The sequence below is a fragment of the Ambystoma mexicanum genome, chromosome 1p (genome assembly GCF_040938575.1).
Source record: "Ambystoma mexicanum isolate Mex_15411 chromosome 1p, UKY_AmexF1_1, whole genome shotgun sequence".
Taxonomy (NCBI): Eukaryota; Metazoa; Chordata; class Amphibia; order Caudata; family Ambystomatidae; genus Ambystoma; species Ambystoma mexicanum.
The window spans coordinates 338,145,240-338,159,812 of record NC_090921.1 but is presented as its reverse complement, the minus strand read 5'-3'; the positions used below and the strand labels follow the sequence as shown (position 1 = coordinate 338,159,812).

The 14,573-nt window shown below is 46.6% G+C and overlaps 1 protein-coding gene across 4 annotated transcripts in view; it reads left to right on the top strand.

The window, feature by feature from the left end:
* The window catches only part of TLE5 (TLE family member 5, transcriptional modulator), a 272,205-nt gene extending 257,891 nt beyond the window's left edge, over nucleotides 1-14,314 (top strand). For 2 of the 4 annotated variants that reach the window (XM_069648267.1, XM_069648285.1), the window contains one exon: nucleotides 13,246-14,314. In XM_069648267.1, coding sequence (XP_069504368.1) covers nucleotides 13,246-13,464 — 219 coding nt within the window. In that variant the 3' untranslated portion in view covers nucleotides 13,465-14,314. The remainder of the gene's footprint in view (nucleotides 1-13,245) is intronic. The other 2 variants (XM_069648274.1, XM_069648294.1) reach the window with 2 other exon arrangements.
* The last annotated feature ends 259 nt before the right edge of the window (nucleotides 14,315-14,573 follow it).

Genomic DNA, 14,573 nt, shown 5'->3' with positions numbered 1-14,573 from the left:
GGGGTCTCCTTTCTGAGGTTAATGATGAGCATCCTCAAAGTGCTCCAGTACATCATACCTTAAGGGAAGCGGATGATAGAATCTGCTTAACGCAGCCCACTGTATCTGCTTTAAATACGGTTCTTAGCTCCTTTGTCAGCCTCTGATAATATTAGGGCTGAAGTCAGAGCACATACTGAACTCTTGGCAGAAATGTATAAAATACGTTGGATGGAATTGAAAAAAGTTGTAGGGTGCACTGAACAAAGGGATATCCACGGACACTGAATATGCAGTGAGGGATGGACCACCCCCAATTGATAAAAGAATAGAAGGGGTTGTAAAATCCTGTGACCAATAGTGACTCAGTAGGAAGCAGGAGTCATGGCTGCTGGCGTATGTTGTTTCTGGGATTTACTTAAGATGGTGAATGTCCTGTAGGAACGGAGGGCAGCCTGTGCACCTTGGTTGCCAGATCGGTACCTGAGCAAGGTGGCCCAAAGGTTAAACCAGATATCATAGACTCAACAATAGAAGAACCCAATAAGAAGGAAGTGGTCTATAACATTAATGAAAACTGTTATGAAGTGTTAAAAAAATATTTAAAAAATCGAACTATCTCCCGTAAATATCTCCAGAACCTCACTATACCGTAGTCCCTGCTAAATATAAATAATAGAAGCAACGGTTTAAAGAGTGTGATTACACCCGTGTTTGAAGAAAGTATTGAGTAAAGAATGCCTGAGCTCAGAGTGTGCTACCTGTTCCGGGTTGAGGCAGTCGACTCATATGGGAAATTAATCGCAGGAAAAAAATGGTGACTGTGGGACACAATTTGTTAAGGCTGAAATTCACAGCCAAACTGGTCCTGGGAGGAACACATGGGTTGAACCCGATAAGGGTCAGAGAATTGGTTTCAGAACCAATGTGAAAATATGGAAGCTGGTGGGTATGTTGCTTCGGCTAGCCATGGAATCCAACAGGGAGAGATTGACCCCCTACCCGATGTGGAAAATATGGAAGCTGGTGGGGATGTTGGTTTGGCTAGCCACGGAATCGGAGAGATTGACCCCCTAACCAATGTGGAAAATATGGAAGCTGGTGGGGATGTTGCTTTGGCTAGCCACGGAATCCGAGAGATTGACCCCCCCTAACCAATGTGGAAAAATATGGTAGCAAGTGGGAATATTGTTTTGGCTGCCCGGGGAACCCCACTGGGAGAGATTCCTACATTAGCTATAAGTAATATAATCGCTAAGCACGTACCCTTTAGGAAGGTTGTTACCTGGGTGGGTGAAGGTACAATACTGATAGAGAGACAATCAAGTGACTATGCGAGAAACTGCCCCTCCCTCCACCCCTAACCCCCCTTCCCACCCCTGTCACTCTCCCTGCTTGCGCTAATAGAGGAAACTACTTTCAACAGGCGGTAATAAGGGTATGTCGGGCAAGGATTTTGCACAATTCCCAGAACAGCCGACATTTTGGGGGAATATGAATGTTCCTAATGCCTCAAAAAATGCGAGTCATGACCATCCCACACACCCCTTTAGCCATCGAGATAGGTTACCTCAGGGCCCGGAACTAGTGGGATCCTGGAGTATCCTGAGGGGGATAAAAGGGAAGTGAGGGCCAAACCCAATCTATGTATGGTAGAATTAGTGGTACAAAGGGGATATTGGATGGTCTTAATGAGAATTTTGGAAGAGAAACCCAAGTTACACATACAGTCCAGATGGCAAGCCTTTATGGCCCGAATATGCCAGTGTGTCTTAATCGGGGTAATAAACATTTTTTGCCGAAATCACGAACTTGAGCCTCTGATCTTCCTGTGATCTCAATAGGATCCAATTTCCAGATCATGAACGATGGGAGAGCTGTAATATCTACTTTAACATCTCAGTTGCTAATGAATCTTTTACTGGCTGAAACTGATACTCTAAGAAAACTGGGGTTTGAGGTCAAATTAACTGAGGTAGTGCAACAACCGCCGAAAAGTAACCCTAACTATGGTGGGAATTTGAAAGTTGTGTTCCATCTTGATAGTTAGTCCTTGGCAACAGAGGTTGGGTTCAAATTACAGCCGCCCTGTGGAAATGAGAGCCTCTCTATATCCATAGATCCTAAGGGGTTGGTGAGGAAGATATATCAACCTGAAGTAGCTGTCATGGAATACTAGAGGGAACCTTCATTTACTATCTAACCCTGATACCGTTACCATGCTAAAAGATAGCAATTGTATTCTGTTACAAGAAACATGGCATTTGGTCAATCTTGTTCAATGGCTATGAGGTATTTTCCCAACTTGCACAATGAAATAAGAGGAGGAAGGCCTTCGTTGGGACTTCTAACTGCGATTAAGTAGACATTGGGATTCTCATCTAGGGCAGTGCCTGACCTACCGCTGGGGATCAAAGTATTTCCCACAGTGGGGAATCTTGACATTCCTTTTTTTTATCGATGTCTACTGGCACAAGGAAATAGCTGAATTAGGGCATTTTGGGGAAATAACCAAAAAACGAATTCAGGACTTGCAGCGAGAGGCTCCTAACGGCAGAGTAATACTGGCAGGTGATCTTAACTCGGATTTCCGTCAGTCGAATGATGAAAACGATCTCTGGGAGTCCTTGCCAGGAATAACTACAATAAACCATAAACACTATTGGGGGAGAATGTGGAACCTTTCGCTCGAGTCAATGGTTCTGGTTTGTTTGAATACAAGTCTGGATGCTGACAACCCTACAATACCATCTTGGCATTGGGGAGATAGCTCCTCAACCATAGATTATATCTTTACAAATGGGATCTCCTCTAATCTTAGTACAGGCGTCGGGATGTCTCACAATTTGCAGAGTGATCATAGAGTTCTGAAAGTGGATTTAAATTTTTTAGGAAATAAGACAGTTAAAGGAGATCTTACCAATCTTAGTAAGACCTGGAAGAGGGATTAGATGGACCCCCCAGAATATAGTGACCCATGATAATGAATTGACCTCCCTCGTGAGTTTTAGTTCTCTGGAATGGAAACTCCAGTCGCAGTCCTTGCAGTCAACCCTTTCTCCTGGTCCTGATTCAACCTGCAGTCTCTCTACTGTCTCCACTGAAAAGGGAGGCCCTACATAAAGCCCTTCCTGCCGCGGAGCGGCCGCGGAGCCAGACGCTGAGGGAGTCGCAGTCCCTGCAAGTCCCAGCGAGCAGCGAAGGGAAGGGAAGGGAGGGAGGATGGAAGCTTCCCCATTGATGAACCTGATGAACCTCCGGTCGGTGGAGGGGGAAGGGGCGAAAAGACTTCTAAGAAGCTCAAAACCCAGTAACATTTCGAAAATGGCGACCAAACCCCCACCACATCTGCCAAGGACCCACTCACCCCTTTCCTTATCCGGACCGCCCGAGCAACGGGCGGCAAACCCCTCGGATCCGAGTCCATTTCGGGACAAGAACCGGGGATCGTCTCATCTCTCCCAGAGCCGCCTCCAACAGAGCCCTCCTCCCCGCTAAGCTATCAAAGCTACCAAAGCCATCAAACCACTTCCGATTCCCCGGGATCGGAACGCAGCTCAACGTCAGCAATCGCAGCACTGATTCACAGCAAGCGCCGTTCAGAGCCGGGGAGGAACCCGGCAGACCCGCTCGCACAGATGCATCTCAAGAAGACGCCAAGCAGGCCCGGAGATGCAACCACGAAACTCGTGTCGGACCGGCACAAACCTGCACCTCCAGGCACGAACGGCGGTCAGGCTCCGCTGCCAGCACAAGGTCGGATGGGGACGCCGACAACGGAAGACCTGGAGCATGGCCCTCAGAGTGTCCTCCACGTTGGAAGCGCCCCAAGGGCTCCGCTCGCTGCATACGCTGGGGCGGACACAGAGACTCCTACCTGTCCCTTGAGCGCCTCGATGCCGCCGCCTTTGTCCGCGGATGTGGTGGCGTTCGGAGCCTCAGTGGTGGCAGAGGAGGAAGGCCCAGCTCATGGACCGGTCGAAGCAAGGGAAGAAAGACCTCTGGTAATCACGACGCTGATCCACGTTTCATCGGAAAGAGCTCCCCCAACGGCAAGTCCAAGCACTGCGGCTTCATCCTCCAACTCAATCGGCCCTCTGGGCACAAACGGCGAGAGAGTCTTGATAATGGAGGGGGATTGGGCAGAGATCGAGGCGGTGAACAGCATTCCCTCTCCCACGCCACCGACCACGCGAGGCCACTCGACATCGAAGCAGAAAGTCAATCCTACCCGAACATTAACAAAAAAAAAAAATAAGAAAAAAAACACAACACCAAAAAACAAAAATCACCACAAGTTCATTAACCCACAAGTTCACACTGAACTCCTTGCAACAACAAAAAAAAAAAAATGAACAATAAAGCCAGGCAGAGTGGACCCGTGAAGACCGCACACGGTAAAAATCAGCTGGGCATGACGGTGAAAGATTTCTTTAATCGTCTGGGCAAAAGAAAATTTGTCATCGACGAAGAAATCTCGGATGCAGACATTCTCGAAGCAATCACTGACCCAGCTCCTTCCTCTAAAATGAGGAAAACGGAGGGAAGCATGGGCCTCAGGCAGCCCCTACGGGCAGAAACCCTACCTCTTGGCCCAAACAGTGAGAACTGGTCAACCCAGGCTACACCTCCACCCAGTGCAACAGAGGACGTCACTGTTGAGTTGGCATCAACGGGCTGCAGTGAACTGGGCGGCCTAGACCGCCAGGATCAGCAACTCAGCGAAACCATCTCAGCACCCGCGATTGAGAACCCCGACGCTGTAACACCGAGAACACTGAGGAAGCCCCTGCCCTCAAGCACTCAGAAAGAGAAGGCAGACCCGTCAGTGTTCCCCTCCGACTCAAGCACTCATGGCGCTAAGAACGATCGACCCCCCTTCCAGCACCAAACAACACAGTCCCCGGGCACCCGGGAACGGTTGACCCCTGGTCACATGCGCCCCATCTCCGGACTCACAAGGAAGCCAAACCTGCCAGAACCAGGGAAATGCCGAAAGTCCGGAGCAGAGTCATCGAGGGCAGCAACATGCCAAACCTCGGAGGATAGCCCAATCCAGACAGAGGGCGTAAGTTTAAATCCTCGGACCCCTCTTGACAAAAAACACCAGGAGGCAGCAAACCAGAAACTGAACAAACTCTGCTCCCTCACATCCCATCAAGTGTCGCAACAACTATCGCTGGACGAAATCCTTGCAACACCAAACAAAGCCAGAAGAAGCAGCGAGGTGGCTCAACAAAGTAAACAGGAGACTCCTGGTAGGAAACATGACACCTTAGCTTTTATGTCAGCAATAACAATAGCTCTCGCCCCTTTCTGCAAGCTCTACGAGGCATTGAGCGATTCGCTGAAAGACCAGACCACCCTGCTAGCAATGACTCACACCAAATTGCTTTTTCTTGAAGGATATATAACAGCCCTGGAGGTCCGCACAAATGAAAAGATCACATCTGTTTCAGAGTGCTCATTAGCCCACACGGGACAGGACAGGCAGTTACCAAAAAGCGATGCCACAAAGAACTACCTAAGGACAAATACCGCCTCACAAACCGAACCCCGTTGCCCACCGAGGGGCACGGCAGAAAACCTGTCCACAACATTAAAACAAAAGCGGGAAGGGAACTTTGCGCTTTTTAGAGCGCCCTCAACCAACCCTAAGCCCATCCCGCTTCGGCCGACGACAATAAAAGCACTGGCATCAACACCAGAAAGCTCAATCCCCACAAGGGAAGCCAGGCCGGTCCTGGCGGCAAAGTCAGTGCTCACCCAGGGCACCAAGAACAGGACAACAACCCCTGGGCCTGACTCTGCACAAATTGTACTAACTCTCGGAGTCCCGCCTAGGCCAACGTCGGAAATCGGACGGATCTCCCAAGAGCCGACTGCCAAGAAAAAAACTCCACCGGATAACAGAAATCCTATAGCCCCCGCTCCAATTGAAAAATCGTCCGAAAACCAGCAAATACCAACATCACCGAAATCGGTTGAGGACTTTCTGAGGGACAAGGATGCGATGAACATCTCCCAGCACTTGGATCCAACGGTCGATTTCGACCCAATAGACTTGACATCTGATAAAGTCTATTCACCCAACCCGCCACAGACGGGGAGAAACGGGAGCTCTGGATCATCACAACCCAGGTCGAAGAGAAACCCAGTGCCAGCTGTCAAAAGCCCCCTGGAAGGAGCGAACAAAAAGAGCCACTGGAAACAGCCCTCCAAACAAAAAACAGCTGCACCCCCGGCGGAAACATCAAAAACCCGAGGGGAGACAATCCGGTCGAGGTCCTGTGAAAAACGAAGAGACCAAGGAAAACAGATAACAACACATCTTCCGAACAGACAGACAACACAAAGACCAGAGCTGCAAACAACGACGTACAAACTTGAACAGAAAGCCTGGAACAAAGATCCCCAAACTTTGAACAGAAACACTCTACTCAGAATCTTCAGAAAAACAAACACGCTAAAAAAATTGAGGTCAGAAGACCTGGCATTGGTAGAACCGTACCACAAAAAGGCAATAGCAAAAGCATACATGCATCTAAAAACGTCTTTCCAGATAAGACTTCGAGGAGGTCCAAAGAGAGCTACATAAGTACGGAATCAGGATACTTGATTGGTCGGAGACCAGAGGCGCTGCATCAAGGTGGAGAGAAAAGTCCAGAACTCCGCAACCAAGACGTCAACTAACTCCAAAACTGAGGAGACTCCACTCAGACTCTTACTCACGCACCCCACGCTGGAGAGCAAAGAAAATAGTCTCCCCGTTAAGACGATATCACACAACTAACCAAGAGAGCACCAACTCAGCACCTTACCGGAGAAACTCATCCCAAAACGCCCTCGAGCTTAACAACATGAGAGAACGAGATTCAGACCACAATTTCAACATGGAAGTCAGGGCCAAAGAAGCAATGGAGGCAAAAGCAAAGGCGATAGAGTAAAAGCGGCAGATCCACACCCAAGCTAGAACTCGTGAATCCAAATCCCCGGACGTGTTATTGACCCCAAAACAAAGCAACGACAGAACCACAGAGCATCCAGCGATACAGAAGGGTCAAAACAAAAGGAACTCGTTCTGGTCCAGGCTGCCGAAAGCTCTCTCAATAGCCTAAAAAAAATAGCAACCCGAGGCCCCTGCAGCAGGGCCGGACCGGGCGAAAAGAGAAGAATTTCCCGGGGCTGCAGTTACCATCTTAAAACTAGGATCATGGAACACGTGTGGGTTTAAACACCTGACGCAAAAAGGAGGAATCAATTTAGGGCAGTTTGACATTTTGGCCTTGCAAGAAACATGGCTTACGGAGGTTCCGGCTCTTGATGGCTTTGAAATTGTGCTCGCCCCGGCTGTGAAAATCCGCCTTGGCCGGCCATCATCAGGAATCCTTCTGGCGGTCCGTGCAGGCAGCGGAATCAGCATATCAAAAGTTCTAGAAACCTCCAAACATCATCTGGTAGCCTCCCTGTCGTGGGTCAATAATCAAGCGAGGGAAAAACCAAAAAAGAAGCGGTTTTGATGGTCAACCTAGGAATCATCGTGGCGTACTGGAACCCTCAAGTAATCTCGGACGCAAAGTTCCTCAAACTGATCGAAACAGCAATCGACACCCTCCGTGTGGATGAAAACACTGCCCACATAATTATATGTGGAGTTTAAACGCCACCTGTCAGACAAGAACGGTATGGCCAAGAGCAGCGAACAGAAAGAGCAAAACTGAAGATAGAGGAGCTCAATGGAACGACTTGATGGCGTCAAGAGGGTTTTTCAATATGGCCCAGTCCTTCCCCAACCCAAATAGACTCCCGACATGGGAAAGAATGAAAAAGTCTGCCACAATAGATTACATCTTCACATCCTCAGAAACACAGAAGGTGATGTCCTCATTTGAAGTGATCGAAACAGAAGCGAGCGATCACAACTTACTCCAAGCCACTTGGAACTCAGTCAGAGGAAAAAACACCTCGATGGGCTGCTCGGTCGAAAGCAACAATCAAGGGACACGTCTCAGATTAACGGAAGAACGCATCGACCAATTAACATCAAAATACAGAGCGGGTTGCTCATCAATAGACTACCAACCACTCTTAAGCCCCTTCAAAGTCACTTCGAAAGGGAAAAAATCCACGGCCATGACCAAAACTCACAACTTCGACAAACAGGTGGTGGAAAGAAGGGCAGCACTAAGAAGATTAAAAAGGCGGATCAAAACTAACTACTCGGAAGCACTGCAAGAAGAACTGACAGTGGAAATGAAAAAATACAAAGCCTGGATAAAAAACCATCGCATAATCCTATACCAAAACGATTCAGAAGCCATGCTGAAAAAGGGGGCTGGAAAAGATGCCAGAGAATTCTGGAAACTGCTAAACCAAGCGGGTCCTTCAAACCAAATAATCCCCTGCAACGCAGTAAGTGAAGAAAACTGGAAAACTTACTTCACCGATCTGTTTCAGGAACCACCAACAGCGCTACCCTCAATTCAAGCTGAGGCTGAAACAGAGTGGATAAACGTTTCTGACAAAGAAGACATCCAAGACGCACTCAGAAAACTCAAAGCCTCGCGAGCACCCGGCCCAGACGGGATCACAAACACCGACCTGAAATTACATGCCGAAAATTGGGTCCCCTTTATCAGCCAGGTGTTCAGCAACTGCTCAAACACTAGATCCATCCCGAGGTCCTGGACTTCTGCCACAGTGGTCCCCATCTACAAAAAGGGAGCAAAGTCAGATCCACAGAATTACCGACCAATCGCACTCCTGGACACAATCGAGAAGATATACGGGTCATTGCTGCTAAAACGATTCCAAAAATGGGCGAAGGCTGCTCCTTGTGCTGATCCATTTCAAGCAGGTTTCAAGAAAAACTCATCCGCCACGGTAAACATCATGCTACTTAACATTATCAAAAGCAAGACCCTTCAAACCACATCGAGAGTTTTTCTCTCGTTTATAGACCTATCGCAAGCATTTGACCTGGTGGATCGAACAAAGCTATGGGAGAAGTTAATAGCATGGGATTGCCCCCGAACATCCTCGCCCCAATAAAAGCCCTCCACAAGGACACCACCATGAGGGTCAAGTTAAACCAGCAGGGCTTACTCTCGGGAGAGATCTCGACCAAACGAGGAGTGAAACAGGGGTGCCCGCTGGCACCAGAACTCTTCATAGCATTCATTGGCGACCTGAAAGAAGCAAACAAGAGCTCCAGATCATTCCCTCCCAAAATCGGCAACGTGCCAACAGCACGCCTGCTATACGCCGACGACATCACCTTACTGGATAGAACAGAAATCGGACTCCAGAGACAAATGACCGACCTGGCAGACTACATCAAGCAGGCAAACCTTCTTATAAACAAAGCAAAAACAAAAGTCCTCATACTGGAAAAAAAACCCAGAAGATCGAACCGCTTCAACTGGAGCCTGGAAAAAGTTAACGTTGAAGTAGTGAAAAACTTCAGATACCTGGGAACAATAATAGACAGCACTCCCACAGAATCAGCCATGCAAAACGATATTTGGAGGAAAACCAGATCACTGACCTCCCAAGCCCGACTTCGGATAAGAAATTTGGGCGTTTCTCATTGATACCTACGATAAGGTTCTACAAAGCTAAGGTGATACCTTCCTTGATGTATGGAGCAGAGGCGATGCCAGCTATTCCAAATACAATATGGAAAAAACTCGAGGGCTTCTTCTGGAAAGCAGTCCTGAACCTGCCGAATTCTACCCAGATCGAAGCAATCAGGCGAGAACTGGGCCTCTCTTCACTAAGCGCCAAAGTGAACCTAGCGAGCATATCCTTGTACAGGAAAACAATTCTTCACGATGCGCCCTGCCTCTACAACCTAATAGACCTGGAGATCAAAGCAGGCACTTGCAGGATGATTGTCAAATGGGCTGAGCAAATACAATCGAATTTGGCCGAAATTGGATGCTCCAACGAGGATCTCATCAAGAATCCAAACAAAATAAAAAAAAAAACTGGAAGAGGCGGACTGGATTGACACCCAAGAGAGCGCCAAAGGAAATAAAACACTGGCTCATTTTCCCCAAAGCCCAAAGAAGTTAAACCAAACAACACAACTACTCAGAAGATTCCCAAGCAAACCATTGCAGCAATTCCTCCTAAGAGCACGTCTAAACTTGCTACATACCAAAGAGATCCTGTTCATGAGAGGTCAGTCGCCCTCCAAAATCTGCCGTCTCTGCAAAGCCGACACAGAAACAGTTAGACATCTGCTACTCCAGTGTCCTGGGACCGAACAGGCTCGACAAACTTACCTACACCCACTCCTGGAAACTCATGTCGTGAGTGAAGAGGAAACATGGTGGGTCCGTCAGCGGCCAGAAAACAAACTGGTCCATTGCAGCAGCAAAAATTCTACAGGACGCCTTAGCGCAGTGCTCACAAGAGGTGTCAGCCCAAGTAATCGTCTGATCAAAACAAAACCGAGCCTTTGTTAAAACCCAGAAAACTGGATAAATACAATAATAAAAAAAAAAGAAACTCCATGTTTTAACTCCCAATGAATTTGGACATTTCCTGGGTTGCTTGATTTGACAGGGCTTCCCCTAATATTTCTGTGCTTATGAATAGAAGGACCAAGCCTCATATTTTTAACATCAGTTGGCCTCTGTGAAAGAATCTATGTGCCTAAATCTTAGCTCAATTCTATGCTCTGGTTGGGATCAAACAAAACAAACTAGAATCAAAATAGTGAAACCAAAGTATAAAAACTATTGCAGGTCAAGAAAGCCAGTTATGCTGTAAAAGGATGCCGAAATCATGCTATGCATTCTAGTCAAGAGATCAGAGAGCCTTTTGGGCACTGATTAATGACCAAGACTCAATACTATTGTTAGCCAATTGAACGCGGTCTGTGAATCCCAATGGGTTTATTATTTTTTTCTTCTCAAATCTATATGGGGATTGCCATGGGACATTGATTGTGGACCTTAATGACTCGCATCAAACTGGTGGCGACGATTGGCAGCCTATTATTGAATATGTGGCCGTGTTAACGCTTATTAAAAATGCTAAATCCTCTCGGGCAGCTGAACTGAATGGCCTGACAAAGGGTCACCCCATTGTTTGGGCGCTGATCCTCACCATGCTTTTTAAGAATATTAAGAAAAGTGGGGCTATACTGCTCTCTTGGCATACTGCCTATGTGGTTCCAATTTTTAAACGTGGTCAGAGCAATCAGGCCAGAAACTATCGACCCATAGCACAAATTGATGCAGACTATAAAATGTACGCCTCAATTCTGCTATCAAATTTGAATGAGTGGATAACCACTACTTCCCGATTAAACAAACTTCCGACGTGGTTCAGAGTAGGCCACTCTACGAATCTGAATGGTTTAGTTATGAGGGCATTACAGGAAACTGCTTGGGGAAAGTATGGTGGAGACATCTGTGGCTACAATTGATTTGTCAACAGCTTTCGACTGTGTGATAGAGCCGCCTTTGGTCTAGACTTGCAAAGTGGTGGGGTGGCCCGGGAGGCCTTCTGAGGCTAATTATGGGCCTCTATGATAATTCAGGAATTCACGCGAGACTCCATTTGGAGAGGAATCTGTCCCGTAGGATTGAAAGCCAAATAGGTTTGAGACAGGGGTGCACGCTTGCCCTCTGTCTCTTTAATTTATATGTATCCGATATCGGTGACTATCTGGCAGAGGCAGGTTTTGTAACCCCGAAACTGGGAGAGCTGCGCATTCCCTGGTTGGCATATGCAGATGACTTCCTGCTCCTCGACTGGACCAACGTCTGCCCACAACGCCTAATTAATACATTTGCAACTTTTGCATCGGAAAATGGATTGACTGTCAATCCTAGGAAGACCCGCGTCTTGATGCTTTGGGGTCGGGGGGGGGGACAGGAAAGGAAAAGACAATTTTGAGTATGCAGGATGGGACGCGCCTTTTGGAGTGTACATTGAATGTTCTCTACCTGGAACTCCCTCTAAAGGCCCAACCATCTGGTTGCAGTCTTCGCTCTTTCCTCAATCAGAAAGGTCTCGCTCTGACGAATCAAATGATCAAACTAGACCAAAAAATGTGGCCTCTTTTCTATCAAATCGTCGATTGGATTTTATGAAGACAAAGTTGTTCCTAAATTCATATATGGAATGGAGCGACACTATGGTGCATTAGCAAGGTTTTGGGAACTGCTGGAACAAAGGCTATGGAGACGAACACTTAAGTTACCTAACAATATTTCAATGGTGGCTATCTGGTACGAACTTGGAATAGGATCCTTGTGAGATGGAGATTGCTTTCCCTATTTCGTAGTCTGGTTGCCACATTGTTGAATGCGCTGTATGTTGATCTGGGTAAAATGGTGCCCTGGAGTGGTGTGGGAGAGGACTCGAGTAAGAATATGGCCATGGCCCAGGATACTTGTGATCAAATATTGTATGACCTGGATACGGATAGGGAAACATTGGTTAATTATCCAGATAGGGTCAAACTATTGTTATATGAGAGACTGGATTACAACCGTAGATAGATTCCATGTTTATCACTCTGAGTCATTTACAGTGGGACCATAAGAAACAGCGGGAGTTGTAGTTCTGCTCTCACAGTTCCCAAACCATTATTATAGGACGATTCTCTTAAAACTGCTCTGGAACATTTTGCCAACTCGGGAGGAGCTATTTTGCAGGAATATGATGAGGGCGGAAGATTCCTTCTGCTGTTTTTGTGAAAAAAAGAGGGGAACACCAAATCCTCTATAACAGGGTGATAAATTATGAATTGAGCTATACTTCTCTTTTGATTTTTTTTCCTTTGTTTTTAGACTGATATCTATGAAATAGTCTGTAATTGTTTTAACATTCAGGTTTTATGATTTGAAAGTCTGTATTCTTTTTATGAAGGTTTAAGATATATGTAAATCACTCACTGTTCAACTATGTGACAAGCGTAGAATGTTTGTATCCTGTGAAGTGATGTAATGTACATTTCGTCTTTTTTTTCTTGATTTTGTGTAATTTATTAAATACTAATGCTGTGAAGGTTCCTTTGTAAACCATATACAGTAATAAAATGAAGTACATTATTTACTTGTGAATGCAAAAAAATACGCCCCTCGGTTAAAACACCTGTGCATTTAAAGTACGCTGAGCGTGTAGGAGAACATTCTGATTGTTGACCAGCTGTCCATGTATGTACTCGCTTTTGGATACGACCCGCTTTTTCCAAATGACAAATCTTGTTTTCTTTCCCCACTCTTCTCCTTGTCTTTTCTACAGCAGCAGCTTCAAGCTCACCAACTCTCGCAGCTCCAGGCTCTGGCTCTGCCCTTGACCCCATTGCCTGTTGGGTTGCAGGCTGCCTCGTTGCCAGTCAGCAGCAGCACTGGGCTCCTCTCCCTCTCCGCCCTGGGCTCGCAGGGCCACCTGCCTAAGGAGGACAAGAACGGCCATGATGGCGACGCCCACCCAGACGATGACGGTGATAAATCTGATTAACGGGGCACGCAGAGGGAGGAGAGATTACAACATAACAGAAGATGCAGTATCGCTTTTGCCAGACCCAGGTGCAGCTGCTGTTGTCGTTATTGTAACTGACAGTCCGGCCAAGCAACACTCTTACCAACAGGATGTAACTCGAGCGTTCCTGAATGTGTACTTCATGGTGTTCGTCCCACATTAAGCACTTCTAAATCCTGCACCAAGATATGGGCCCAGTTGAGCAAGCACATGCCTGTCGCACCGCATTCTACTTCCTTTATAGCATACATACTTCAACAAACTTGAGGGAATTTTTGTGTACAGCTACAACTGACTGAAGGGTGCGGCCTGGCTGGACAGTACTTGGTGTTGGCATGTAAATGTGTGTGGTTCATATGGTGGGCCACTCAACGCTATATATCCTTCATTTTTCTTTTAAAGTCAGGAAAGAGACCTGCACCCGCATGTCTCATAAAATGGACGACAAACTAATCTGAACTTTGCTTTACGATTTTATACAGCACCTACGTTTCATCCCAAATTAAGCCTTTATAAAGAGAGTGGGTGGCAGCGAGCCATACAAAATAACGTTGGCTCCCTGTTTCATGGGCTTGCGCCTCAAAGGATACTGCAGCTTTCTCTCTCTTCTGAGGTTTTATTTCGTAAACTAGCGTCTCTCTTTCGAGCTACTTGTGTTTGTACATAGTCATGTAGAGGATCTCGTTTACTTTTTGTGTTTAATCATTTGATCTATTATAAAATCGACAACAACAAAAAAAAACGGTATAAAGGAAGGGCAGATCAGAAAGAGAGCGGCTTTGTCGTTCTGCTTGTCTTTTTCAATAAAGAGATATGAAGGATGGTTTCACTTGGACTCGGTTATTATTTCAATAAATGTTTATGAAAATGGTGCCTGGTTGGCTGTAGAATGACCTAATATTAAGCTAGACCATGTTCCCCTCACTATCTAGTGTGAAGAAGTCAGAAGTACATGGCGGTTTCGATTTTTGTAAATGCACCAAGATGATTTCTGCATGAGGAATGTTTGTTTATCCTGCAATGTTCCAGAAACTTATATTTTTTTTTAACTGCTTTTGGAGCTATATCTTATACACCAGAAAAAATAC